Here is a 26,330-nt window from a genome sequence, read left to right on the forward strand (position 1 = left end):
TCGTGACATCAGTCCAATTCACCCCCAAGTTACTATTAGCTGCATAGGAGCAAACTTACAGGCCCTCAATTGATTTACTTTTCTTCTCAGCAGTTAATGGAAGATGCAGGGCAATAACCATTCTTTCCCAATCCAGGTTACCTTTAATATCAACCTGCAGTTTAGAACCAATTTAGATCTTTTCTCACCCTTTTCTACTCTCTACCCTTCTTCTTCTATTGGCTGTCCAAAAGCTGTTCATGCCAAATGTGGACCACACCAGCTTTGTCAAGTTAAGAATTTGTGAGTTGAAAACTGATGCTTGCAGGCTAGTATGATGCATACACTAACTCTCTCAAAAACACTAAATATTTCAGGAATAGCTTATGCAATTTAGACCTAACATACTGTCTTGAGCATGACTTGCGAGTCTTCCCATGGTAACATTAGTTATTAAAATATCTGCTAACCAACTTGATTTTTCTGGTAAGAATGACCACTGAAAATCTTTATCCAGACTACTTCTTTTTCCTGGCCATTGTTTTGCACCTTCTTTCATATTTACTGATTTTAAAACTCTTGTGTGTTCAGTTGCCTATTTACTGATCTAAATTCTGTGGATTCTTGGTCTCTGTAAATTGATTTACAGGCCTATTTACTGGCCTATTTACTGATCTAAATTCTGTGGATTCTTGGTCTCTGAAAATTGCCCCTCTGAAGTCTGCCACAGGCGAGGTCATCCAGGATCGGACGCAGCAGATGGAACGCTGGGTGCAGCACTACTCTGAGCTATATTCCAGAGAAAATGTAGTCACCGAAGAAGCGCTGAACAACATTGAGTGCCTGCCTTTGCTGGAGGAGCTTGACAGTGAACCAACCCTAGAAGAACTTCACGTGGCCCTGGACTCCCTTGCCTTTGGCAAGGCACCTGGAAAGTGCTGCAAAGAGATCATCACTACCGAGCTGCATGAAATCCTCTGTCTCTGCTGGAGAGAAGGTGAAGTACCTCAAGACATGAGGGATGCAAACATCACGCTGTACAAGAACAAAGGTGACAGGGGTGACTGCAACAACTACCGTGGCATCTCTCTCCTTAGCGTTGTAGGAAGGTTGTTTGCCCGAGTTGCACTAAAGAGGCTCCAGGTACTTGCAGAGAGCGTTTATCCAGAATCACAGTGCGGATTCCGAGCCAGCAGGTCCACCACTGATATGGTATTCTCCCTTAGACAACTGTAGGAGAAATGCAGGGAACAACGACAGCCACTCTTTATAGCCTTCATAGATCTCACAAAGGCTTTCGACCTGGTCAGCAGGGATGGCCTCTTCAAGATTCTCCCCAAGATCGGATGTCCACCCAGTCTCCTCAGCATCATCAGATCCTTCCACAAGGACATGATGTCTATCCACAAGGATGTCCACCCAGGCTCCTCAGCATCATCAGATCCTTCCACAAGGACATTCGATGGCTCCACATCAGATCCCTTTGACATCCGAAGCGGCGTGAAGCAGGGCTGTGTTCTTGCACCAACCTTGTTTGGGATTTTCTTCGCTGTCCTGCTGAAGCAGGCCTTTGGAACTGCAACAGAAGGCATCTATCTCCGGACCAGATCAGATGGAAAGCTCTTCAACCTCTCCAGACTGAGAGCAAAGTCCAAAGTCCAGCTGAAATGTCTTTGTGACTTCCTCTTTGCCGACGATGCTGCTGTCACTACCCACTCTGCCAAAGATCTCCAGCAGCTCATGGATCGTTTTAGCAAGACCTGCCAAGATTTTGGACTGACGATCAGCCTTAAGAAAACACAGGTCATGGTTCAGGATGTGGACTCACCTCCCTGCATTACAATCTCTGAGCATGAACTGGAGGTTGTCCATGACTTTGTGTACCTTGGCTCAACGATCTCCGACACTCTTTCTCTCAATACTGAGCTAAACAAACGCATCGGTAAAGCAGCGACCACGTTTTCCAGACTCACAAAGAGAGTCTGGTCCAACAAGAAGCTGACGGAACATACCAAGATCCAGGTCTACAGAGCTTGCGTCCTGAGTACACTTCTGTACTGCAGCGAGTCAGGGACTCTCCGCTCACAACAGGAGAGGAAACTGAATGCTTTCCACATGCACTGCCTCCGGCGCATTCTCGGCATCACCTGGCAGGACAAAGTTCCTAATAACACAGTCCTGGAACGTGCTGGAATCCCTAGCATGTATGCACTGCTGAAACAGAGACACCTGCGTTGGCTCGGTCATGTCGTGAGAATGGATGATGGCCGGATCCCAAAGGATCTCCTCTCTGGAGAACTCGTGCAAGGAAAGCGCCCTACAGGTAGACCACAGTTGTGATACAAGGACATCTGCAAGAGGGATCTGAAGGCCTTAGGGATGGACCTCAACAAGTGGGAAACCCTGGCCTCTGAGCGGTCCGCTTGGAGGCAGGCTGTGCAGCATGGCCTTTCCCAGTTTGAAGAGACACTTTGCCAGCAGTCTGAGGCAAAGAGGCAAAGAAGGAAGGCCCATAGCCAGGGAGACAGACCAGGGACAGACTGCACTTGCTCCCGGTGTGAAAGGGATTGTCACTCCCGGATTGGCCTTTTCAGCCACACATCTGAGTAGGTCCATTGCAGCTGCTGGGGTGTTACCCAGAATTTCTGTGCTGGATGTGATAGAGGCTGCACTGGTGCCACTGCTTTAGAGCATGGGACTTCTGTTAGGATTGTGCTGTTAACAATGAACTTTCTCTTCGCTGTTCATTGTTCTTTCAGGTATGTTAACTGTGCCAGGAATGAGGAAGAGCAAAACCTCGTTGCCTTCCAATTTCATGGGAAAATCTACTACAGAGCATGCAAGACAATCCTCCTTAATTCTGAACTTCTGGTTTGGTATGGAGAAGAATATGGAAAGGAACTTGGCATTACATGGAGATCTAGATGGAAATCGCTAACAGGTACAATTAAAATGTTTAACTGTGCATTTAAATTTATTTTTTAAAAACAAATTTAGCTTTGTTCTCTGCAGCAGAAGGCTGGCTGCATGTACCTTTAATTTCTGAACAACAATCCTCTCATTGTATTTATCTGTGTGTGTGTGTGTGTGTGTGTGTGTGTGTGTGTGTGTGTGTATATACACACACACACACACACATGAGGTATGTCTATAAAATAACGAGACTGATTCCACCTAGTAAACCAAGCAGTCAGAACTGGTTATAACTGCATATGTAGTGACCTTGAGCATGTCTGAACCTGCATGACAAGCAGCAACACTATGACATTCAGTTGATTGTGAGTCGCTGTTTGGTTGTGTTTTCTGTAGAGTGCCGAAAAAAATGCTAAGTTTAAAAGTTGAACGTGTCAATTTGAAATTTTTAGTAAAATTGCACAAAACACCAACAGAATTGGATGCAGATCCAAACCTGTTTCATAAAGTAATCACTTGTGATGAGACCTGGATCTTCCAGTACGATCCTGAAACCAAAAGACAGTCAATGCACTGGAAAACACCGTCATCACCAAGAATGAAAAAGCTCATCAAAGCAAGTCAAAATTCAAAGCAATGCTCATTGTTTTTTTTAATATCAAGGGTGTAATTTTGGAAGAATGAGTTCCAGAAGGCATAACAATTAATCAGCATTATTATAAGGAAGTTTTGAAAAAGCTGAGAGTCATAAAGAAACGGCCGCAACTGTGGAAAAATGGTTTCATTCTTCACCAGGACAATGCACCTGCTCACACAGCACTTTCTGTGAAGCAGTTTTTGACCAACAATCACATGACTACACTTGAACATCCTCCATATTCGCCCAGTTTAGCACTTTGGGACTTTTATTTTTTCCCAAAAGTTAAATCAGTGCTTAAAGGGACACATTTTGAGTCAGTTGATGCTGTAAAGAAGAAAACGGCGGATATGTTGAAACAACTGACAGAAATTGATTTGCTCCATGCCTTTGACTAGTGGAAAACAAGACTACAGTGATGTATTAGTGCAAATGGGGAGTATATTGAAGGGGACAAACATTAAATTTGTAATACCAATAAATAAAGGTGTTGTTTAATCAGTCTCGTTATTTAATAGACATACCTCGTATATATGCCAATGAAGATTCTGATGATGATTGTGCCTCTGAGCCAAAGGCAATCTGCTTCTTTGCAAAGGAATGACTTGCCTTCTGCTCTGAGGTACAGTCTCTGAAGAAAGCCAAGTCAGTGGGTGTCAGCCCTCACTGGGGAAGGACGACACCCTTGATTGACTGTTTTCAGCTGCTTCAAGTAGCTTCTTTGTGTTCTCCTGAGCTTTGCTCACAAGAACATGAGAGGCAATTTGGAGCTATGATAGAAGACTGCTGAGCCTGGGGGTGCAGTGGCTGTGGTGCACCCCTAAAATTGGTGTTACATGGTGTGCTCTGCGCCCACTACACCCCCTAGTGATGCTCCTGCCCCCCTGTCATACGTGTGGGGTGAATATGGGTGTCATTCTATAGCTTTAAAAAAAAGGCTCAAAGATCCTACTGAGGTAGATCTCCTATAGAAATAAATGAGAATTGGTCCCTTTTTGACCCTGAGGTGGAGGCATTTCATATATTACAAAGCTCTCTATGTAGGGGCTTGTCAGTGAGGTCCAAATTTACTTTTAACATAATTTGGGTGAAATACCCATTTGAGGCCAATCTGTCTCATAATATATTCAAAAGCAAATTCTGGGAGACTTGGATAATTTTCCATTATCCAAGAGGGTCTTGGATAGGTCTTCAAGAGGGTCTCCCCCCCCCCCCAAAGCGTAAGCAGTCTAACAGCCCAAACCTATCCAACTTTCTAGCACTGATGCTGCTGTGCCAATGGGCCACGCGCTGCATCCTGCAGTGTTGGGGCACTCATGGAAGCCTCAAGGTAAGAGAATGTTCCCTTACCCCAATGCAGCATTGCAGCTGCATTGGCTCTGGAAAGATGGATAAGATTGGGCCCTAGTATACCACATAGTAAGACCATAAGATTCGCATTCTCAACTCTCTAGTGTGGATAGAAAGTGCATAAGCATAAGTGCTGATATATCTTTGCTTGCAAATAAGTACACAGGCAGAATTCATACCTGATGCAGAAGCAAGATGGAGCTTGTCATCCGTGTCCCTGCTGTAAGAAGGCTTTCACTTGCAGAGATTACTTCAGCCGACATATAAAGCGACAGCATTCTGCAAATGGAATACACTGTGCAGAACTCCAGAAGGAAGTGGGACTGAGCTCTTTATTGAAAATCACAAGCTATGCTCCCTGCAGTGATATGCAGATAATGCCAAATTGTGTGAACAGAATTAAAGATAAGGAGAAACATTTTTTTAAAGATATAAACAGAGATGCAGAGCATAGAAATCTACTTGCTTGCAATACAGATAACCTTTCTTTGTTTAGTGTTGGTGAAATAGCCTTAGAACAGTTCTCAGACCTGCCCAAGCAGACGCATGCAGGAGAGAAGTTGTATTCATGTAGTGAGTGTGGGAAAAGCTTCAGCCGCTCAGGAAACCTGGCTACTCACCAGCGAACGCACACAGGAGAGAAGCCGTATTCATGTAGGGAGTGTGGGAAAAGCTTCCGCCTCTCAGGACACCTGGCTGGGCACCAGCGAACGCACACAGGAGAGAAGCCGTATTCATGTAGGGAGTGTGGGAAAAGCTTCCGCCTCTCAGGAGACTTGGGTAGGCACCAGCGAACGCACACAGGAGAGAAGCCGTATTCATGTAGGGAGTGTGGGAAAAGCTTCAGCCGCTCAGGACACCTGGCTAGGCACCAGCGAACGCACACAGGAGAGAAGCCGTATTCATGTAGGGAGTGTGGGAAAAGCTTCAGCCTCTCAGGACACCTGGCTAGGCACCAGCGAACGCACACAGGAGAGAAGCCGTATTCATGTAGGGAGTGTGGGAAAAGCTTCAGCCTCTCAGGAAACCTGGCTAGGCACCAGCGAACGCACACAGGAGAGAAGCCGTATTCATGTAGGGAGTGTGGGAAAAGCTTCAGCCTCTCAGGAAACCTGGCTACTCACCAGCGAACGCACACAGGAGAGAAGCCGTATTCATGTAGGGAGTGTGGGAAAAGCTTCAGCCTCTCAGGAAACCTGGCTAGGCACCAGCGAACGCACACAGGAGAGAAGCCGTATTCATGTAGGGAGTGTGGGAAAAGCTTCAGCCGCTCAGGACAGCTGGCTACTCACCAGCGAACGCACACAGGAGAGAAGCCGTATTCATGTAGGGAGTGTGGGAAAAGCTTCAGCCGCTCAGGACACCTGGCTACTCACCAGCGAACGCACACAGGAGAGAAGCCGTATTCATGTAGGGAGTGTGGGAAAAGCTTCCGCCGCTCAGGACACCTGGCTAGGCACCAGCGAACGCACACAGGAGAGAAGCCGTATTCATGTAGGGAGTGTGGGAAAAGCTTCCGCCGCTCAGGACACCTGGCTAGGCACCAGCGAACGCACACAGGAGAGAAGCCGTATTCATGTAGGGAGTGTGGGAAAAGCTTCAGCTGCTCAGGAAACCTGGCTACTCACCAGCAAACGCACACAGGAGAGAAGCCGTATTCATGTAGGGAGTGTGGGAAAAGCTTCAGCTGCTCAGGAAACCTGGCTACTCACCAGCGAACGCACACAGGAGAGAAGCCGTATTCATGTAGGGAGTGTGGGAAAAGCTTCAGCCTCTCAGGAGACCTGGCTGGGCACCAGCGAACGCACACAGGAGAGAAGCCGTATTCATGTAGGGAGTGTGGGAAAAGCTTCAGCCTCTCAGGAGACCTGGCTACTCACCAGCGAACGCACACAGGAGAGAAGCCGTATTCATGTAGGGAGTGTGGGAAAAGCTTCAGCTGCTCAGGAAACCTGGCTACTCATCAGCGAACGCACACAGGAGAGAAGCCATATTCATGTAGTGAGTGTGGGAAAAGCTTCCGCCTCTCAGGACAGCTGGCTAGGCACCAGCGAACGCACACAGGAGAGAAGCCGTATTCATGTAGTGAGTGTGGGAAAAGCTTCAGCTGCTCAGGAAACCTGGCTACTCATCAGCGAACGCACACAGGAGAGAAGCCGTATTCATGTAGTGAGTGTGGGAAAAGCTTCAGCTGCTCAGGAAACCTGGCTACTCATCAGCGAACGCACACAGGAGAGAAGCTGTATTCATGTAGTGAGTGTGGGAAAAGCTTCCGCCAGTTTGGAGACCTGGTTAGGCACCAGCGAATGCACAGAAGAGAGAGACTATAGTTGTATAGGGAATCTGGGAAAATCTTCTGTTACTCAGTAGCAGGAGTAGCAGGACTGTAGAACGCACAGGAGACGGAGTAGCAGGAGTAGCAGGACTGTAGAACGCACAGGAGATGACTCATTAATAGATCATAGGGTTGTCAATCTTAGATTTGGCTGTATCAGACGGCTCTTGTCACACCCCAAAAGCTAGCATCTCTGCATTTCCCCTCTCACACTTGTACTTAAAATTAATCTTTTACTCCAGCTGTAGCAAGCAGAAGCTCTTCTCAGTCTGCTGTGCAGGCAGCTGTGACACAAGGATGCCTAAACAGCCAAGACATGGTTGAAGGTGACATCTCTGGTCATAATCTTGCTATCTGAGCTGTTAACTATTCAGATGGAGGCAAATTTAGAAGTAAGTTATGTGACAAGTCATGAGTGGTTATTTGATAAACAGGTTTTTTAGAAAGCCATGTTCTTTTATTACTGTTAAAGCTGATCTACTGAAATGAGTGAACTGTATGTATTCAGTCTGGAATTCTTTTGTACAACTTTTCTGTGTTTTGTTTCTCTTTGGCATTGGTAGAAGAAGCATAGAAAGCTATATTTCTAGAGTTACCTGACCAACCTCACCTTTTAAGCATGATTATTTGGAAGCTAGTCCCATGTAAGTGGACATAGGATTGCAGTCCTAAAGCTCTAGGTTTGTAGTATCCCCTGCTGTGCATGCACAAGCAAGTAACGCTTCACTGGAGTAACTAGCTGCACTGGACCTGATAATCTTCCATGAGGTTCCTCTTGGTTTCCTTCCTCCTCACATGAGCCAGTATTAGTACAATTGGGCTGATAATCTTTGATTTTTTTTTTAAAGATTCAGACCTGAATATTTGACTGTATATAACAAGAAAATCCAGTTAGACAATAAATGCAATACCTCAACTGAGAAGTGCTTCCATATCATGCAGCTTTCCTGATGACTATTTATTTTACGAACATGTATCCCATCACCCTTACAAAATATAAGATGGCATACAATAAAGAGTTACAAGAATGTTGTACTTGTTGATCTTCTGCATTATTGTTCTTGAAATAAATGGTTTTCTTCCACAGTTAACTACTATTGCTGTAATAGGCAAAGACTACTATAGTACTTATAAATTAGGGAACAGTTTTTGTTGCCATGTCATATGATTGACATCTCTTGCAGGTTTTTTTTTCTTTTTCTTTTTTTACAACATGGGACCTTGGGATCAAAGACCATGTTACCTGAACATGTGTAATAAAATCCTGATGACTATTTGGTAAAGACAGAGCAGCTTTTCTAGTGAATGTTTTGAAATGGAGTAGCCACAGAGGACAGGGTGCTTAACATTTTTCCTGGTCACCAACCTTCTGCTGCAGCCTTCCCTAGACTGCTTTCTGCCCTTCCCTAAGGGTTCTTCCATAGCCTTACATGAGAAAAAAACAAGGCTGGAATCAGGTCAGTCAAATTGGGCACTGGCTGAGGTCCCATGTTGAGCACAGAGCCCACCTGGTGGGGACCACCAGTCAGGGGACCACCCTGACTGCTGTTTGTTGCATTCAGTGTGCTATCAGGCTGGGGCTACACTGCAGGACTTTGCTGCATGGCCCACAGTAATCTTGGGCTGGTACTGTCTGAAATGTTACAGGGAGAAAAACATTCTGGAGAGGAGGGTCAAGGGAAAAGCAGTGTTGGGGGATTATCTTCCAAATCCTCCCTGCCTGAATTTTTTAAGTACTGTTGGTGAACCCTTCAAAACCTGTTAACATTTGCCAAGTGACCAGCTCCCACCTAAAGGACAGCCAGAGCAAAACTGGGGCCAAATTGGTTGAGTGAAACGAGAGCCAAAAACCACTTTTTTCTTCTAAGCTGAGGTCCTTTATCCAGCTTTTTAGAGGAGGCTAGGTTGCTTCTGCTGTGTTTAAGCCCCCCTCTTTGGCAGTTAATTGCCCATGGCTCAGCTGTTGCCCTTTAAGAGGTACCACTGTGGTAAAGTGAAACTCCTTGCCTCAGATAGTCTCTGCCTCCCAACATGTAGGTCAGAAAGGATTGAAAGCAGAAAAGTAACCTTAGTAGAGAGCTTTCATGTGTCACTATCCCTTGCATTCATCGTGGTATATCTTCTGCACAACAGTATTGTGTGAGTGTAAGGTGTTCTGCTGAAAACCTTCAATTCAACAGCAAATACAACTGTGACAGGGACAGTTGCTTACCTGAAGTTGTCAACAACTTTGAATTTCATAAGAATGACTTGGAAAGTAAGTTTTATCACGATTGAAGTCCTTTGAAACTCATATCCTGTTCAGTGTGCCTGGTTGGAGAATTTTTCTCAGGCCAGGATGGGGCATTTAAATTCAGATGTCAAGTTGTATAGCTGGAGTCCCCAAACTATGGCTAAAGGCCACATCCAGCCCAACATCTTGACTGGCCTACCATGGCATTATAACTGCATGTGCCCCTTGCGCTTCTTCTTCTTCCCCCCCCCCCATCCCCACCACACACCACCTACTGGCAGAAGTGACTGCTAGGCTGGTTCACTCTCACTGAGAGTCCAGCTGAAAGATAGACAGCAAACAGCCTTTAGCTGTAATAAATATTGCAAGTATTTTTCTCATATTGTGAAAATTGTAAAAAAATGTAAAATGCTCTGGCTCACCATAAGAGCAAGACTGAGTGATGTGGCCCTGGCTGCTGAAAGTTTGGGGACCATCAGTGTATGACCACTGTTTTGTGCCTTTGTGGGAAAGAGCTGTCCAAAGTGTTGAAGTACTGAGCCTGAACATACCCAGAATGTTATCTTACATGCAGGCTACCAGTGGTAGTAGTTTGAGTTTGTAGCACAGCTGAGCAGCCAAAAAAGAGCCAATGTGCATGGTATAGAATTAGTCCTACTTGTCTCTCCTGCACTATGTGATTGCCTGCTTTTTGACTTCATCATGCTGGCATCCTTCAGTCTCTGAAGACTATGGTATCGCGCTCTGAATAGTGGTTCTGGAACAGTGTCCTCTCCAGTGCGCGAAACCTGGGTAAAGTAGATAGGAACTATCTACTTCATGCCTTCCTTCGTAGGCATGGGGAAAAGTATGTCAAGAAACCGAGAGTAGAGGAATTTATACCATAGCATGCAGTATTGCAGCTGACACCTCTTCATAGTTTGGACTTGACTTGTGCCACATTTGACAAAGTTTGGCTAACACTGCCAGTTCCATCTAACATGCACCCATGTATCCAGTGGTGTAGCTAGAGGGGGTGCAAAGCATTAAGACTGCCATGCAAGCAGCCCCTCCCCCTCCTTCAGAGCAAAACAGGTGGAACGCCCTTTGCACCCCCTCTAGCTACGCAACTGCATGTACCCATGCTTAGAGTGTTTGTTGTTTTGTGTTACAAATAGTTCACTTACAAGCTTTTTCTTCTGCCAACTTCTCAACCATGGCAGTCTCAAAGTGCTAACCTCAATTGTTAGATCTTCTTATGTTAGAAGTCTAGCATAGTCATTCTTGCCTCCAGGCGGATGTTTCTCATGAATTTTAAATATGAATAAGTAATTCTGGACACTTCAGGGTAAAATCAGGTATTCCCCATGCAGGTAACATTTCTTCTATTTTCTTCCATAACACTGAATCAGAAATGTGTCAAAGCCATGAACTAGCACTCAGAAAACAAAAGATGTGTATTTTATTGACACCTAATTCACACAATAGTTTTAAAAAAACAAACAAAACAGAAGAAATTTAGTCTTTGGTTATAATATTAAATTACAAGCTGATTCCCATAAGAGTTTTACTAGGCAGTGAAGAACCTGCCCCAGTTTTTCAGGTCCAGGGTAGTTCACCACCTTTGTCCATTTGCTATAATGCCTACATGACCCTCACACTGCAATAATGAGAAGACATGCATATTACTTTGGGAAACTCATCAAGCTCTTAGAGAGGCCTGACCGTTTTTGTGGTGGGTCCTATGATAATAAACACTTGTTGGTTTTTTTAATCCTAGATCAGCCACAGATCAAGCCTATCAATTCCATGCCTCACCAGTTTTTGTTTTTTAAGAAGGGGGGTGGAATTAGAGTGGACCCTATTTGGAAAACCTATGGTGATAAGTCTATGTCTATGTCTTTTTCCTATAGAAGGACAGGACAGGAAGGCATACAAGTAATAAAGAATGAAGGCAGATGCAGTATTTAAAGAGATTGTAGCAGATTCTTCACCATAGTGTGAGATCAGCTTTCTTCTGGCTTTTTCAATTTGTATGCCAGTCATAACCATTTATTTTATAAGTTGAATGCTTGATCACCTGTCAGCCTCCTTGTTCCACTCTGACTTACCCCCTCAGTACATTTACCAATTTATATGTTCATTCTTTGCCCCCTCAATGAAATATCTCATTGTTGCAAAATTGCTAGCTCAGTTGTAGAGAGGAAACGATTGTATCAAGTAAATGAAGAAGACACTTCCAGACCATCCCATCGCTCTATATATTCTATGTCCCCAAGTCACAAATGGAAACTAGAAGCAAGACACATTTCTGGAGGATGTCTTTTCTCGCTTGTCAGAACCCTCTGTAAATACCATTGAAGGGAATATTTAGCATTACTTGTGACTCAGAATAGGTTTCCAGCACTGGAAATCAGGAATGGAAAAAAGAATGGAGAAATGTTGAGTGAATAGTACTTAGAATATTTTCTTTGGAGTACCAGTATGCCAGAGAAGTCCCACTACTAGTTCAGTCACACCCCTATTAAAACTAGATCTTTAACAATGCAAGTCCACTCAGTTCTCCCCAGCTTCCTTGTTATACACTTGAAATGGTTGTACAACATGTCAGCATCCAAGAGTCAGAAGCACACAGAATTTCACCCCACATTAACTGCAGGATAAATAGTGAGAGGATTCAAAAGGGTTGTTTATGGGCTCATGGAAGCCGCATATGAAGTGTGGCTCTTTTTATCATGGCTTCTCCGGTTTCTCCAGCTGCAGATCAATCACTTTGACATTGCCTATGTCCTGGTAGGTGGCTTGCAGCCCCCTGGAGATGTCCTCATACATGGAGCAATCATCCAAATTCAATCCCTAGGAAGGGGAAAAAAAAAAAAGATTCAGGATTCTGAAAAAGGCTGCACACAAGAGGGTTTAAACTGCAATCCTAAACCTGTGCTAGGAGGTCATACTAATTCAATTAAGTCCACAATCCTAACCAACTTTCCTACACTGACATAAGGGCAATGCAACTCCGAGGTAAGGGAACAAACATTGCCTTACCTTGAGGAGGCCTCCATGACTGCTCCCCAACTGCAGGATGCAGCACATGCCCCACTGGGATAGCTATGCCAGTGCTGGAAAGTTGGTTAGGATTGTGCCCTAAGAGTCCAGAGTATACATGCATAGGAATGAGTTGAGAAGGGGATGTCAGGCCTTGACATAGGAAAGAGGACCACTTCTGCCATATTGGGATCAAAAAACTTTAATTATGTTTAGTCTCACTAAACTTTTGCAGGAGATGCCAGGAGACCCAATCCCCCACAGATATGACTCAAGGCTTAATCCTATCCAACTTTCCAGTGTCGATGCAGTCATGTCAATGGCATGTGTGCTGCATCTTGCAGTGGAGGGTGCAGTCACAGAGGTCTTCTCAAGGTAAGGTAATGTTTATTCCCTTACCTTGAAGCTTCATTGCAGTTACACCTGTGCTGGAAAGTTAGATAGGATTGGGCCCCCACTTGCAGTGCAATCCTATGCCTGTCTACTCAGAAGTAAGCCCCATTGAATTCAATGGGACTTACTCCCAGGAACCTGTATAGGAGCCTTATTTAGCTTGCTTAATGCCATATTGTAAAAGCCAAAATGTACGCTGCAGTGGAAGAGAGCTGCTGGTTAGGTTTCTTTTTTCCACTGTCGTACAAATGCACTACCACCACATCATGTCCGTGGAATCTGCCTGCATCCTCTTACACAGATACCTCCCCAAGTCACCTCATATAGGTTCTCCTCTTCATATGCTTTCTTCTTGGTTTGCAAGATACGTTCATTTTCCCATCTCTTCTGCAAAGGGAAGACAAAATAGGAGGATCAGTGTAGTACAGAGGGAAAGTGTTTTTTTGGACACGTGTATGGATCATTGTCAATATATTTTAACATCTACATCAGCATTTCTCAATCTGTGGGTCAGGACCCACTAGGTGGATCGCGAGTCAATTTCAGGTGGATCACATAGCACCTAACTCAGCCACCATTGAACATACAGAGTTGAAAATAAAGGGTACTGGGCTGCTGGGGAGGGCAGGTTCCCGATGGGAGAAAGGCCTGGTGCTTTGCCCTGAATAGATAGAAGAATGGGACGCTGGAAAGGGCAGAGAGCTGTGTGGATGGAGAAGGATCCAAGTCTGCATGTTGTTTTGATTTCTTAGCTGGAATGTTTGAATACTTTGAATGCAAAGTAACAGCATGAGCGCTCTGTGTAATGGGAACTTTGGCTGATCCAGCTTAGGTTTGAAGCCTAGACTGATGATGACACTTCTGCCCATGACATCACCTCCAGGTTAAAGACATCACTTTCACTGGGTCCCAACAGATTGTCATTCTAAAAAGTTGGTCCCATTGCTAAAATGTTTGAGAACCACTGGTCTACAGTTTTTGGTCATTTTACATAAGCTGATGCTACACTTAGACCAGTTTATCACCTTCTACCTGATTTATACATTTCTAAGGGAGCAGGAAATAACCATCAGAGAATTATCAGCCATCTTGCAAAATAATAGTTGCCCAGCACGGATTGGATCAAATTTTAAAATGCATACCATATATTATTATTATTATTATTAACAGTATTTATATACCGCTTTTCAACTAGAAGTTCATAAAGCGGTATACAGAGAAAAATCAAATAACTAAATGGCTCCCTGTCCCAAAAGGGCTCACAATCTAAAAAGATGCAAATGAATACCAGCAGACAGCCACTAGAACAGACAGTGCTGGGGTGAGGTGGGCAAGTTACTCTCCCCCTGCTAAAAAAAAGGAGCACCCACTTGAAAAAGTGCCTCTAACCCAATTAGCAGGGGTATATAGATTTCATAGGGGTTTAATACCTATAATAATTTAACATGTTGTTCACAGAACTAAAAAAGTGAATTTGTGTGAGGCTCTGCCTCTTATTGGGGTAACTAATATTTAATATGTTATAGATGGGGGCATTGTGGGTTTATTTGGAGGAAGTTTAAATGGGCATATATGGGTAACTCAAGGGACAATTCACGTCACCCAAAAGGGCACCAGCTAACCAGTATATTGTTAAACTGAATCCAAGTAACAACTGGTGTAGCAAAGTGGCCATATAATCTCTGTGTCATATATGGGGTGGGAGGGCAGGAAATCTTCATCCTGGACTGCTGTAGGATTGAGGAATCAAAATGCCACGAGAACCAATATTATGACTGAATATGCATTATATTTGTAGGGGGTCCAGTCTTTGATTACTTGAACTGGTTTTTGATTTTTAGAGAGAACTAACAAGAAGTCTGATAATTTTGGACTTAATATTAGGCCCAGGGTCTGGTCAGAAGGCACATGATATAACAGCCTAGCTGAAGCTAAGCAGCACCAGTTCTACCAATTCCCCACATAGGCTGAAGGGGCAGCATATGTGGAGCACTGTCAAAACTGGAGCTGCTTAGCTTCAGCAAGGCTGTTACATCATGTGCCTTCTGTCCAGACCCTGGGACTAATATTAAGTCTAAAATCTCCATGCGGGAGACGAGTAGTACAAAAATGTAATAAATAAATTGTGAAAATTTTTCAAGGGATGCAGCAACAGAATGGTATCTTTGGGACTCAAGTGTTGACCATCTTCAACATGTCTCTCTAGTAGACTGGACACCAAGATACCAGCAAACTGCTGCTTGGGGGAACTGTTGTACTAGAGTCAGACCCAAATCCTAACCAGCTTTCCAGCACTGATAGAGCTGTGCCAATGGGGCATATGCTGCAACCTGCAGTGGGGAAGCATTCATGGAAACCTCCTCAAGGTAAGGGAATGTTCGTTTGCTTATCTCACAGCTGCACCTCCCTTACCTTGGTGTTGAAAATTTGGTTAGGATTGCTCCCTCAGGCTATTAGCTAGCTGCAGCGTCTAAGCCTGGTATCTTCACTACAGAGAAGGATATTGGAAAGAGGTCTATCATATAATTTTGGGAAGCCTACCTCCCAGTAAGAAGCTTAAAGCTATTTGATTCAGCAAATGCATGGGTTTGCCAGGGGTTCTCTAACAGTTTATTAGTGCCTCTGTGGGAGACCAGAGCACTCTTTAACACAGTAAGCAAAAGCAGAACAAGATCTGGTGACTGGAAACTAGGCAGTCAGACTCAGAGTGGGCTCTGATATATGTGTAGGTGCACACAGTCTGAGTAAAAGGAAAGAATAGCTCACCCTGAACAGCAGAAAAAGTCCAGGACCGATGGCACAAATGAGCAGAAGGAAACCCTCCGCTGTGATGATCTTATTTTTGATGGATTCCTTCATATTCAGGAAGGAGGTGGGGCGAGATCCTAGAAAAGAGTGAACGTGAGAGAGTGTATTGTATCTAGACCTCCCACACCATCCCTGAGCTTATACCTATCACTCACTAGCAGACTCAGTATTAAAAAAACCCAAAAGATAATGGAAAATCTAATTTTACACTTGGAAAAATGTGATGAATCACATAGTATGAATTAAATAGTGTCTCAGATTTTGCAAAATGAGGATTATTTCCTAGGTGATGGACTTAAAACGGGGCAATGTAAGCATGTCCTAAGACTTAAGCTCTAATTTAGGGGAGCAGATGCACTATTTTATGCTTTTAAGCCCTATCCAAGGCTCCAATCCAGTGGATATTGCTCACACTTAATTCTCATTTAAACCAGACATCAACTTGCTCTGTTTGCTTTCAATGGGACTGAAATGCAATTAATGGTATCTGGAGCCTTGTGTTTCAATCTGTCCTGGTCCACAGTGTCAGTGTGGACTAGCACAGCCTTTGAAGCCCACACAGCTGGCTTCCCAAAATAAGCATAGGGCTATCCTAGGACTGGAGAAAAGAATTTTGCTTGCTCTTCTTTGTGTACAGCCCAATATGCTACCTGTGTTTCTACGAGTGTGCAACACTGTGTTTCTGTGTTTCTTAATCGTATTATGAAGTCTAACAAGCTAGAAGAATTTGAGAAAGACAGAGAAACCCATCCAAGCTTGTAGACCTTCAAGCAGACATTCTCAGTCCATTTTCAAACTACAGACTGTTTGTTATGTAGAATGACAACACATCATGCCACAGGCCAACAGCAATTTCAGACAGGAAATGAAAGTTAAAATTGACAGCATGTGGTTGCAATGCTTCTTTAGAGAGGCAAAGGATAGAACCCCGTCCAAGATTCTGTCTGACCAAAACGCAAGAATTTTATGCCAGTACCCCCAGCCTTGGGCAAAAAAATCCTCAAAAATTTCCAATCTAAAATAGCAAGCTCATTTTGTCTTCCCTTGAGATTTGACACCAGGAGGATATATATTTACTCAAATCACAACTAACCAAGATAAGCCCATCGTTTGTCAAATGATAATGTGAGTTTCATGTCTTCCACTAATAAGAAATCCTGGAAAGCAGGCAAAAAAATAGAATTCTCTTTGCCATTTGGTAGGGCAATAGACAACCGGTTTATCAACAGGTTGTAGGCCGAGGGCGGAATACTACAGATGATCATTTATCAACGATACCTTAATCAGTGATCACTTACAGGAGAGAAGGGAAGAGATTCTCACTAATCCAACTGCATTTCAGACATAAAAAAGTGGCTGTTTTAACTGTCCCCCTCCCAAAATGGCTTCCGGCAAATGTCTTGTTCAACGAGGAATCACATAAATGAATGCACTGATCTGGTTTGGTCCTTCTGTATGTTGGCTTTTGCTTTGTATCTGCCAACATTGCCCGGATCTGTACGCTCAACCGATGTGTCTGGACTGTCCAGAGTGACCTTCTAATTTTTTCCTAACTTTTAAAATGTCACGTAGAGGCAGCCAGAAAATGGCCAGAGATGGCTGTCTGTGAAACACCACAAATCTAAGAGTTGAAACAACTTTGGCAAGGGAGAACATACCCTGCACATTTCTTGCTCTTTAGATTTATCAGGAAATGTTTAAATTCATGTTCTATTTTTTTCTCTCTGCTTTCCCAAATATGAATTTTGTCTTGAAAGCAACCTGGTGAGGTTGAGACACGGTTAATTGCTCAGGGCAACTCATTGAGCAGGGGAGCTGAGTTCTGAATTGCGAGTCCAAATCCAACTGAAGCCAAAATTCAAAACAAAAGCAACATTTTGAAAAGTGTTTGGAATTCAAAAAGTTGTGTTTTGAAACACTGGCAAATTTCAGAAGTACTGTAAGCATTTTTAGAAAACACTATATGGATGTTTGCTAAGCTATTCCTGAGTGATGGAACTTGTATTACTTCTTTACAGGCCACGTCCCTATACATATGTTTCAAAACATTAATAATTAGGTAAATATACATTTTGAAACAGGCTTCAGATCTCCCCAACTAATCAACACCAGTCAACTTATGCTGTTTCCTCTGCCCACATGATGATCTTCTAATCTAGTCAGGCTGGAAGTCCAAGCATAACTCTCTTATCCAGTGGTTCCCAAACTGTGGGTCATGACCTGATTTTTGGTGGGTTGCCAAAGGGTGATGGAAAGATCAGATAACTGCCTTAGGCCTGTAGGCTATTCAAAAATCATATATTGTAGTTGCTAATTACCTTGTAAAGCGTTCAGCTCCTACAGTTTGCAAGCTTGTGTAAATATAGGGAGATAAATGTTTGAGAGTCTTTTTTCTGGATATTATTACTTATAAATAAAATATTATTTCTTTCTAGATCTTTTTTTTTAAGTCTGGTAAAGCAAGGTGGGTCCCAATAGAGTGTCATTTTAAAAAGTGAGTCCCGGTGCTAAAAAGTTTGGGAACCACTGCTCTATTCTCATACTGCAATGGATACTCCCTCCATTGCCAGTACCAACCCATCCACCCCACATAGGTGCAAGATTTTCACTCACTTCGGACCCATAGGTAGGTGCCGCACGACTGGTGGAAATTAAAAGAATGTTGGACAAAGCAGTAGTACATGCCAGTATCTTCTCTTTCAGCTCGATGGAAGGAGAGCACTGACAACCCATGCTTGGTGTCCACGGAGATGTGCCGGTTCGTGGTATTGGTGACATCACGGCTGTCGCTGCAGTTGGGGGAACAGGCTCTTTTCCAAGTGACGTTGGCATCAGGTGGAGAAAGGAACTTGCACTCCAGAACAGCAGAATCCCCCTCAATGATTATATGAGAGGCGGGTCCAGGTTCCACGGACACATTCTCTGGTTCACGGTCAAGGTTTGCTGCTGTTGCAGGCCAGGTGGCTGTATCCTGAGTGGCTATATTGGCCACATGTGCAGTAGTTAGATTGGGTTCCGCTGGACTGAGATTTGGCTGGGAGACGGAGAGTTGCTCTGAAGCAGTGCTGCCTACAGTGGTGGCCAGTTCTCCACAAAAGTAACCTGGGAAGGACAAAGTGACAACTCTTGGGTACAGAAATAAGTGAGGAAGGAACAGTGCTCTCAGGCCTGGTGATATATTTTGTAGGAAAGGGGTGTCTGGGAGCCACTTCTCTTCCAACCTCACAGCTCCTATAATACTACAGAACAGTGTATCTCAAACTGTGGGTCAGGACCCACTAGGGGGGTCATAAGCCAATTTCAGATAGGTCCCCATTCATTTCCATATTTTATTTTTAATATATTAGACTTGATGCTACTATGGTATGTGACTGCATTTGGGAAAATGTTACAGACCTGTACTTTTATCAATATACTATAAAGATGCTTTTAATAATGATAGTACTTACTCCTGGGTAAGTGTGGATAGGACTGCAGCCTAGGGTTGTTAAAAATTTTCCTGCTTGATGATGTCACTTCCGGTCATGGCATCACTTCTGGTGGGTCCTGACAGCTTCTCATTCGAAAAAGTGGGTCCTGGTGCTAAATGTGTGAGAACCACTGCTAGAGAAGATTCACTCTCCATTTAAAAAGATTTCATGCAAGGCGCTCTGTCTCAACTCCCTGGAAGCACTTCTAGCCAAATGGTCTGAAGTGGTGTAAGATATTTCACTAGGTTCTATATGTTCTATCCAGTTCACAGTTAAGGGGGGATGCTAACTTTAGTGTTCCCAATTCTGGGCTTTATACAAAATTTAACAGGTGAAACTTTTCCTGGTACGGAGATGCAGCAAGTGGGGGAGGGACTCTCAGGCTATTATTAAAAACAAAGGAAAAGAGTCTGTTTTAAAAGGAGGGAAATTAAGAAGTTGTCCTCTCCCCACCACCACTTCAATTATACCACTGTTCCAATAACAAGCTCTGTCATTATCTCTCCTTTGTTCCTTCCCTGCTGGTCAAGTCACTGAACCACATCTCCATGCCCTCCCTACTAACCTCAGGGGTATTCTGCAGGTTTTAGTTCCCTTTCCCCCCTCTGTTGACAGGAAACAGAAGAAGCACTTTTTAAAAGGGAACTTTGCACCCCAGCAATATGGCAATGTACTGTAGAAGGTAAGGGGGTTTGCAGGAAGGGGCTTTTGTGCAGAACCATACAGATGAGGCCTTTTGCCCTCTGGAGAGTAATAACTCTAAAATAGGCACTGGTTATCAGGAAGGAAGGAAGTGTGGTCGGGGTAGAAAACTCACATGCCATGGAATAAGCATAGAAACTGTCTGCTCAAGACCTACACCTTGGGTAGCAATGGGCTGTAGTCTTGCAGGCTAGTAAGTCCTCAAAGTTACTAACCACCCAAAATAATGTCCTAGACTGTTTGCCTCATATACACTAGTCATTTAAAGCCTATTAAAAGAAAAAAGAAAAAAGACACAGTTTATAAATGTTGCCCTTTTGGTCATATACTGTAGTGTTCTTCAACCTGTCCGTTAAGACCCCAGTGGGGTTGTGAAGCCTCATTTGAAACCTTTCAAAACCTGAGAAAGACAGTCCTTGGATCCAATCCATTAATAGTACTGCCTTGTCAAAACTGGGTGGATCAGGTCCAGGGAGGGGGGCGGGATTGGCGGGGGTCGCCGGTCTCCTACTTTAATTATTTGTTTATTTATTGGGGTTGTGGCATGAAAAAGGACCACTGATCTAGAGGAGATTCCTGCTTATCATAGATGACCAGGCGAGTATACCATTCCATCTGAACAAGCCTGTTTCAGTATGCCATTTTAGCAAAACAAATAATACTGCAACATCTTTAAATGTGTCTACCTAAGAGTAAGCACCACTAAACTCAGCAGGACTTATTTCTGAGTAGGCTTTCAGAGCCTGACTGCAGTGCTATCCACACTTACTTGGGACCACACTCCATTAAATTCAATGGCACTTACTCCAGGCTGTAAATTATGTGAGTGTATAGAACCAATCAACATTTTCAAACTATATGATGCTCAATTAAACCAATAAAGAGATTGGTTTAAATAAATTTGCATGTTATCAAAATATGTGTGTCCTTGAGAGGCTTACAGCCCAATGCTATCCACACTTTCCTGGGAGTAAGCCCCATTGACTCTAATGGGACTTACTTCTGAGTAAACATGCATAGGATTGGGCTGTTACATGTTAAAGTAATTTATAATTTATGTAAATTTGTAATTTATGTAAGAGGAAAGGTCATCTTTTTCATTTCCTTTTCCAATAAGATGCCAGAACTAAATTGCAGACCCACCTTTTAAGACTGACCCTCTGAAGGGTCAACCAAAGCTTTGACATGCCATTTCTCAACCTAGCCACACAGCGTGCATTTTACTCAGGTTAGCCCAGCTGCATCCAAACCTACCAGTGCCAACTTTTAAAAAATTTGTTGTGCTCCTCTGCCTCTAACAGCAAATTAAGCAAGCAAAACTTTACCTGGCACAAGAATAAGCTAAGGAGGGCAAGCTGCACCTTAAAATTGCTACATGCCAGGCTGCAAGGAAAGCCCCACACACTAATGCAGACTCTGTTTTTGTTTGTTCCAAAAGTGCCTGCATGTTTTCAGAGCTTCCGGTCCCAGAGGCTTCCTACCTGCAAAGAGGCCCAGGAGAAGAAGGGAAAACAGCTGCTGCGGACCACCTTCCATCCTGCTGTTTCTTGGGGTCCTCCAAGCCAGCGGGTGTTACCTGCTGCTGTTCTAGATGGACATGCCTGGAGCAGTGACAGAATGAGGGTCTTTGCTGCACTCTGAGGTTGTCTTAACTTGTAGGCGTATTTTTTTCTCTCCTCTTTTCAGCAGACACCAGGAGATGCGCTCAGCTGCTCCCTCGCTCCACCCCGCTGAGCTAATGAGGCTTTTGCTTTGCACCAAAACTTCCATTTTCACTTGAAATTTCTTTTGAATCTGATGTCAACAGGGGAGCAGATAGAGGGCCTTATGGTTCTGCAGGGAACACAGGCTATTTTACAAAGAACTTGACCAGGGACAAGGCTGACTGTTGATCTCTGTGTATTGGGGGTGGGGGGAGGTTACACTCAATAGTCTATACAATTAATTTTAAAATGACATTTTGTTTATTACTTTGATGACAACACATAGGCTTGGGGTAAAGTGGGGTAAAAATGTTTTTAAATGAAAAAAGTTCAGTGCCACCCTTGTATTAGGTATTTTTATATTAGTTATACCTTGCTGGTTAGGTATCAGATATTTATACCGTGCATTTCAGCCTTAATTGGTTCCTGAAGTGGGTGGCCATCACATGGGTAGCCATATCTATCCTTGCTAACTGGGCAAAAAGGCACCTTTCAAAGTGGTGCCCTATATTGGAATTGCAGAAGATATTACCGAGGAGACAGGGTATGGTGTTCACAGTGCCCCTTGCTCTGAGTAAATGCAGGATTAAAGCCCAGGTGGTAGCTGGAGGTGTGCTGCACAGCTGCAGCCACTAGAGCATAAGGAGATCCCTCAGGTATATAGGGAGCACCTGAGGCAGAAAGTTTTTGGGTGGGTGATAGAAGGAGTGCAGGTTAGAGAGGAGACTAACTTGGCTTATTGAATAGGGAATCAGACTGTGGATTGTGACTGGACTTTGGCTTAGGACTTTGATTTGGATACCCTGATGGATTGGACTGACCTACCTGGAACCTGACTTTGGACTGTAACATGGCTTATTGGTAACTGATTGATTGGACTGGTTTACAAGGCCCAGTGGATTGGGATTTGGCAAAACATGCCCTCTTATATTTAGCAGGGGGAGAACAACTGTCCATCTTTGCACCAGCAAAGCATCCTTTCCAGTGGCTGGTGTCTCCTCTGTGTTTTTGTTTACAATTCTGAGCCCTTTGGGGATAAGGAACCATTGATTTTATTATGTAAACTGCTTTGTGAACTACTCTGGTTGAAAAGTGGCATACTGTATGGTATAGGCTGCTGACATTTCTTTTGTCATTTTAATTGCTGCTTAATCTTTGGTTTAGTAGTTTTAATGTTTAATAGTGTTTTATCCTTGTTGTATGCTGCTTGGAGGGCTGCTATTGACTGGAAATGGGCATAAACTCTAGTGTAAATAAATAAAGGGCACACACAATCCTCCCAAAGGCAAATGCTAATGTGCCTAAGAAAGGTACAGGAAAAGGTCTCTCTGAAAGGAGTAGTAGTAGAGCATCTGTGGCCAAGCTATCCGTGACTACCTCTGAACATTTAATTTCCCTCTCTAACAGCCTGGTCCTGAGCTTCCCAGAGCCCATTGGAGTAGCAGTGTCAAAGCGGCTACCCCTGTATCCAGCAGGTACCAGGAAGCAGTTGGAGGTCTCCTCTGGGACTTTCATTCCCCTTCCCCTGGGGCAAGCCCCACCCCGCAATGGGGCTTCTCAAGTCCAGTGCAGAGTTGAGAGACTCCATGTCAGAGAGAGCTCCATCGATCCCGCTTCCCCCCTGCCCCGGTTCCTCGCCTGCCCTGCCCTCCCCTTCCCCCGCCCTCGTTCAGCCCTCCCCACCCCCAGAGGCTGCACCATTGCCTGGCAGTTGCACTCACCCTTGGCTGTGGTGCACCCTCCTTTGGCCAGTGCTGGACCCAGTGCTTGACTGGCACAGACCCAGCACCAGTGCTCCCTACTTGCTGAGTGCTGTAAATGTGTTTTACCGCATGTTTATGGCACCCAGCACTGGTGCTGGTTCTCTTTAGAATGGGTCCTAAAATGTCTGCAGATAGAGCAAAAATATTGGAGAGCTATATCTCAAGGTGTGATTATTTTGGTAGTAATGAAATTAAAACACGTAACACCGTTTTCTGCACTTCTCATTTTTATTTTTATTTTTAAATCCAAAATATGTGAAAACTCAAACCATTTTCTAACATCTAATTGATTGTGGCTGCATCTGTCGACACTATACACCTATATCACCTGTACAGTATACACTTTTAAAACTATTATAATTTATAAAATGCACGCTTGGAATAAAGACACCTAACCCTGCTTTCTGAACTTTTCCCTTGGGATAAAACACAATCTGTGAAAAAGTAACTTTTTTAAGAACACCTCTAGCTATATCATATAGCTTATCATATTCCTTCTCTCAGTGGCGTAGCTAGAGGGGGTGCAAAGCACTGAGTTTTGCAGGTAGCCTCACTGCAGCATGCTAGTGGTCCCTCCCATAAGAACATAAGAGCCCTGCTGGATCAGAGCAGAGGGCCATCTAATCCAGCTTCCTGTATCTCACAGTGGCCGAGGGAGCACACAAGACAATAAGAGACCTGCATCCTGGTGCCCTCCCTTGCATCTGGCATTCTGACATAGCCCATTTCATAGCCCCACACTGACAGCCTGGAAAGGCTCCAAAGGGCAGACAGAGAGGCTGCCTGCATGCCATGGTGAGGCTCCCTGCAAAACTTAGTGCTTTCAACCCCCTCTAGCTATGCCACTGCCCTCTCTTCCCCTCCTGAAAGATTTGACAACAGAAGAATTGCCCCTTTTACAACCACCCATACAGCCTGCTTCTTTACATTTTGGCAACACTTGTAAAAATTTGCCAACTTGCCTATTTGGATTTACAGTTCAAAGGTTCCTTTTTTGTTCTTGCAGCTCTCATCACACATTTCCTCCCCTTTTGGTAGGCCCACAGTATAGGTGTGTGCCACTGATTAGGTATGCAAATGTCATGCAAAATACAAAAGTGGACCACAAGACTCATCTGGTCAAATGAACAAGAAACCAAGAAAAAAAATCAGGAACATGGAAAGGAAGGACAAAGAAGGTTTGATGTCCTGCCAGCAGAGTCAGGAAAGGTTGAAGTCAGCAAACAGAGGCAGAGTGGTAAATTCCAGTCCAACTGTTCCTGGGTGGAATAGCACTCATGACATGATCGGATGACCCTTGAGGTTGGAGATAGGAAAGCAGTGTTGGCACCTTCTACTCTTGGTATTTCAAATGAGCAGAAGGGGAGGGAAATACAGGCTGAGTATCCCCTACCTGGACTGCTTGGGAGGGGAAGGTGTCTGGATTTCAGACCTGTCTGGATTTTGGAATATAGTAATTGCATAAATATAATGAGAACTGCTTGGTCTTTTCACTGTTACCCATACAGGTGTCTGTTGGCCTCTTTGACATTTTCCAACCAAGTCTGTACAGGTACACACCAAAGGGCAGAGAACAGAATTTACACCCTATACTTGCACCATATATGGGAATTGGCACAAGACCTTTTAGTGTTCACACTACAGAAAGTAAAGAAGTCTTGGACAAAAATGACTGGATTTCTGAATAGTCCAGATTTCAGATGTCCAGACAAGGGGAAAATCTACCTGTATAATTAATAGCAGTACCAGAGCAGGTGGTCTCAATTTCAGATCACAGTCCTAAGGCACTCTTGGGCCAGCACAAGTTCCTTGTGCTGGTCTCCAGGTTTCGCAAAAATTCCATAAGGTACTTCTGTGCCACCAGGAGAGGTGGCAGGCTGGCACACAGAGGTGCGTCGGCCTCTGGAGGCTGAATCTGGCCTCTGTAGCATCAGCCCGAGTTTGTGTCAGTGATGGGCCACTGGCATGGGGGTCTGGGGAGAGTGGGGGGGGAGGGCATCCAGGGGCATTCCATGGCAGGGGAAGGGTAAGCCAGTGGAGGACCAGGTCTGGGAGGGGGCAGGACCAGGATTCGGCACTGAGGTGGATCCTAACCACCCTTCCCAGTGGCCCATCCTTACACTAGACCACTCAGATATGCATCACCAATTTAGGTGGTGCAGATCCGAGTAGTCCCATAGGGGTGGCTGCCACGTGACATAGGGTAAGGGGAATGAATTCCCCTTACTCAAGTTGTGCTGCAATCTGGCCCAGCCCTGCTCTGGGTGCAGTGCAGGCCTGCTGACTGGCCTGCCTCCTCCAGGGCAGGTTAGGATTGGGCTGCCTGTCTGTTTACTCCAACAAATGGAGAATCCATCCTCATGGATGGACTAGGCTGGCCTTGTTGCCTTCAAGTCTTGTTTGTGAGCTTCCTGAAGGTCAGGAAGTCAGCCAAGTTGGGAAGCAGGATGCTGGGTTGACTAGTCCTTCTAATGTTCTTATGTCAATACCTGAGATGCTCTGCTGGTGGCTTTAAGAACTCTGGGGCAATGAAAGTATGAGCAAAGGTGTTCACCATAGTACTTGAAAGATCAACTTACCAGTCGTACTGACCTAGAGAGTGTATGCCTATGGCAGCCTTGCTGGATCAGGAGATGGCAACTTACAAGAAAGTCAGGAAATACTAGTTTGGTGGGACAATGTCATTATTAAAATGAACCCCAAAGCAAACCATAATGGCATGTTGCAGTATTCAGAGCCTGTGAAATGACAGGTTAGGGATGGAATGTGCACCGGATTGCCTTGTTGTGGTCTGATTAGCTTTGATCTAGCCTTTAGATCAACACCATGACCCTAAACACATTGGCTTCAAAGTAAAATCTCAGTAATTTTTGTATGACTTTATATCCAATTGAGTTTTCTATTGAAATGTAACAGGGCAGCCGTGTTAATCTGTAGCAGCAAAAACAGAGACTTGCACCTCCTTGCATCTGAAGAAGTGGACTGTAGTCCTCGAAAGCTTATGCAAAAACTAATTGGTA

General features: G+C 44.3%; 2 protein-coding genes across 2 annotated transcripts in view; one reads left to right on the top strand and one right to left on the bottom strand.

The window, feature by feature from the left end:
* Window positions 1-7,209, top strand: part of LOC136661089 (uncharacterized) — a 45,089-nt gene extending 37,880 nt beyond the window's left edge. The window contains exons 11-12 of the mRNA XM_066638109.1: window positions 2,739-2,920; window positions 5,039-7,209. Of these exons, the coding sequence (XP_066494206.1) occupies window positions 2,739-2,920; window positions 5,039-7,209 (2,353 nt within the window). The remainder of the gene's footprint in view (window positions 1-2,738; window positions 2,921-5,038) is intronic.
* Window positions 7,210-10,917: 3,708 nt separating this feature from the next.
* On the bottom strand, window positions 10,918-21,380 carry CD79A (CD79a molecule). Its single transcript, XM_066638110.1, has 5 exons — window positions 21,326-21,380; window positions 18,286-18,774; window positions 15,631-15,749; window positions 13,183-13,251; window positions 10,918-12,282 (listed from the first exon to the last, which is right to left on the bottom strand). The coding sequence occupies exons 1-5, from the start codon at window positions 21,378-21,380 to the stop codon at window positions 12,160-12,162; spliced, it is 855 nt and encodes a 284-aa protein (XP_066494207.1). The 3' UTR covers window positions 10,918-12,159.
* Between the last annotated feature and the right edge of the window lie 4,950 nt (window positions 21,381-26,330).

This window comes from Tiliqua scincoides, chromosome 10 (assembly GCF_035046505.1).
Source record: "Tiliqua scincoides isolate rTilSci1 chromosome 10, rTilSci1.hap2, whole genome shotgun sequence".
In the NCBI taxonomy this organism is placed as follows: Eukaryota; Metazoa; Chordata; class Lepidosauria; order Squamata; family Scincidae; genus Tiliqua; species Tiliqua scincoides.